Source organism: Erigeron canadensis, chromosome 3 (assembly GCF_010389155.1).
Source record: "Erigeron canadensis isolate Cc75 chromosome 3, C_canadensis_v1, whole genome shotgun sequence".
In the NCBI taxonomy this organism is placed as follows: domain Eukaryota; kingdom Viridiplantae; phylum Streptophyta; class Magnoliopsida; order Asterales; family Asteraceae; genus Erigeron; species Erigeron canadensis.
This window is the reverse complement of record NC_057763.1, coordinates 29,303,866-29,306,857: the sequence shown is the minus strand read 5'-3', so window position 1 is coordinate 29,306,857 and position 2,992 is coordinate 29,303,866. Positions and strand designations below refer to the sequence as shown.

The 2,992-nt window shown below is 32.1% G+C and overlaps 1 protein-coding gene across 1 annotated transcript; it reads right to left on the bottom strand.

Moving 5' to 3' along the window:
- Window positions 1–1,525: 1,525 nt before the first annotated feature.
- LOC122594211 lies at window positions 1,526–2,701 on the bottom strand. Its single transcript, XM_043766682.1, has 2 exons — window positions 2,182–2,701; window positions 1,526–1,917 (listed from the first exon to the last, which is right to left on the bottom strand). The coding sequence occupies exons 1-2, from the start codon at window positions 2,640–2,642 to the stop codon at window positions 1,911–1,913; spliced, it is 468 nt and encodes a 155-aa protein (XP_043622617.1). The 5' UTR covers window positions 2,643–2,701; the 3' UTR covers window positions 1,526–1,910.
- Between the last annotated feature and the right edge of the window lie 291 nt (window positions 2,702–2,992).

Sequence of the window (2,992 nt, the reverse complement as noted above, 5' to 3'; positions counted from 1 at the left end):
GATTATGCTTTTCATTATATAAAAAGATTCCCATCTTGAATAGCTTCCTAGTTTCTAACAGCTTTTGTGCTGCAAAGATCTCATCATCTATTGTCCTCTTGACCATTCAATTCTCGTTTTTGTTTTTTAACCGCTGGATGTTAAAATATGATTCGTCGGTACCCAAGTTTAAACATGGATACCTCACACGTACCATAGACAAAGTGTTGTCTTACCTTACCCTAACCAATTAATCGGCTAGAGGTCATGATTGGCCTTGATCAACCATCGTTATCATGATGACGTTATAGGTGAATTGGGTATTCGACGTATTAACAAAATTCTTGTACCAATATTCGCTGCACGTTACCATGTGACTACTTACTAATGTACGTATCACTTAATAAATGTCGTTTGATAAACCAAAAGTGAATTCATATGCGAATGTGTCCTGCACATGTACTGATCTACACAAAATGATCGATTTCTATGGTCCTCAATCTTTTTTTTGTGTACATCATTTGAGAAAAGGTTTAAACTATAGATTTACTATAAATTCTCTTTTTTCTGTGAATTTTAGATAACGAGTTTCAAAGAAATACTAGGATTGATACTGAAACAAAACTTGAAACTATGATTCCAAGTAAAATTTTTTGATTGATACTGAAACAAAACTTGAAACTATGATTCCTAAATTAGTTTTTTTTTAAGGGGTCATTACCTACATTGGACAAACTCGTAAGTACGCACTTTGACCTCCAAATCTCCAATAATATTTTGTAAAAGTGATGATATACATATGATATATCTTCTTACAAAATCCTGCTAATAATTATCCTAATGTCATAACTAAATTAGGATTTTTATTAGAGATATTGGAACTTCCGCTTGGCTTCTGTGGGGTGTTACTTTTTTTTTTCTTGGTGCATGCTATTGTGCTTTGTACGACTTGCTTGGGCCAGAGTCAATCGGACAGGGTTATGGGCTTCAGGTTTATGGGCCGTTCTAGGAAAGAAAAAAAAAAGTGATCTATCATCTATCCACTTTGCTCTTTCCATACTGCATAAATGCGTCGGCGCGTCGCCATTCGATACTATTATTCTTCTTTTTTTTTTTTTGGGTGTATTTTGATTTTTGAAGTACATATACGCACCATCAAAATGCTTAATAACGCCATTAATGACAATAACAGTTGTATATATGATTTAATTAGTATTATCAGCAGATGCTTCAGTGGTAGCTTCCTAGTCACTTCCCATACGTTGAATTGAACTGAAGTAAACAACAATCTTTAAGGATCAAATTTTTAATTCTTAATGGTATTGAGATTGAGATCTCAACATGATCCAACATTTGTTTCCTGTTAAAAAAATTATCTTACATGTGAAGTACAACAAGATTTCTTATAATATAAGGAAATCAATATATATATAAAAGCTATTAGATTGGAATACACTCATAATTAGCATTTCTAACATAGCACAAACAATATGCCAATCAAATTCTATACAAAAAAAAAAAAGAATAAAAAAAGAAACACATAATGTAGTTGAAATTGTTGTTAACTAAAATCATCATACATCATATATAGGGTAGAACTATTTGTACAGAATACAGAAAGAAGCAAATTAATACATAAAAATCTGAATATCTATAATCAAATTCAAACCCCTAAAAAACACTCTCCAAAGTAACCTCATAAACTTAAAAACCCAAGTGAAAAGAAATGATGACCCACTATCCTAACTTTTTTTTTTTATGAGAAAAATATAAGGATTTTATGAAATATCCAAAACCTTCAACAAATCAAGTTGAAAATAAATACAGAAAACTTGAATTAATATCATGTATCAACTCAAACGTGTCTTAGTTGACCACATGATATAGATTCAGCTGTGCCACTCTACTAACTGATGGTCATCATACATTCATCATTTCCTGCAAAACCACATTTTTAATATATATTATAACCAGATCTGAATATGGAACGAATAGCAGTGTTTGAAATTGCTTATTCTAAAGTGTTGAAATGAGCACGTACCAATCTGCTTATTTTTAATTGTGCATTTTAAAAATAAGCAGCTTTAAGACGGAGTTTGGGATTGCCTGTCTGCATCAACAATATGTTAAGCAGACAAGCAATCCCAAAAAAACCGTGACAAAATATTTCAAAATATAAGATAGTAGAAAAATGTAGCTAACCTGAGGTATTGATTTCCTTCATCAATGGTCTCCAAACCACCATGATTTTTATGATCACCTTTCTTAGTAGCCAAACACGCATTGTGATTTACACTTTGAGTTTGACTTCTTCCAAATTTCCACCACCCTGAACTTTTTGGCAAAAAAATGTCATCATCATCATCATCATTAAGAAGCTCATCTCTAAGTGTAAGTACTGAAGCCTTATTATTCTCCTTCAATGGAAGAATCTTGGCTTTGAAAAAAATTTCATCAGCAGAATTTGAAGCAAAACAAGGCACCGCAAAATTGAATTCAGAAGACACTGGAGCTTCTCTATAAGTAGTGTTGTGTTTCATATTATTATTGGGTTGTGTTGTTTGTTGGGTGTCACCAAAATCATTTGAGAATGATATTCTTGGACCCAAGAACCCTCCTCCTTGTTGTTGCTCATTATTGATTTGCATGTTTAAGCATGCCATTTTTATTTTATTTATAACTTAGAGAAACAGTGTTTCTTGTTTGCTCTAATCTTTGTAAGTAGTTGCAACTCACATGTTTGTGCTCCTATTTATACAATGAGATGTGATTTTTTCCTTTTTCCTTTTTGTTATATTTGTGTTACAAAAAAGTTATATTTGTATTACAAAAGAAATTGAGTCCTACTTGTTGAAATAAACATGATTCAATTCGAGTGATAAAACGTTCTCAATCGTCCTGTGGAATCTGTAAGAGCATAAACCATAATTGCTATTGATTTCGGGTTCCCATAACAAGGTGATTGAGTAATAATGGGAAGATTAATTCGGTTGGAACATGATGCACGAATTAG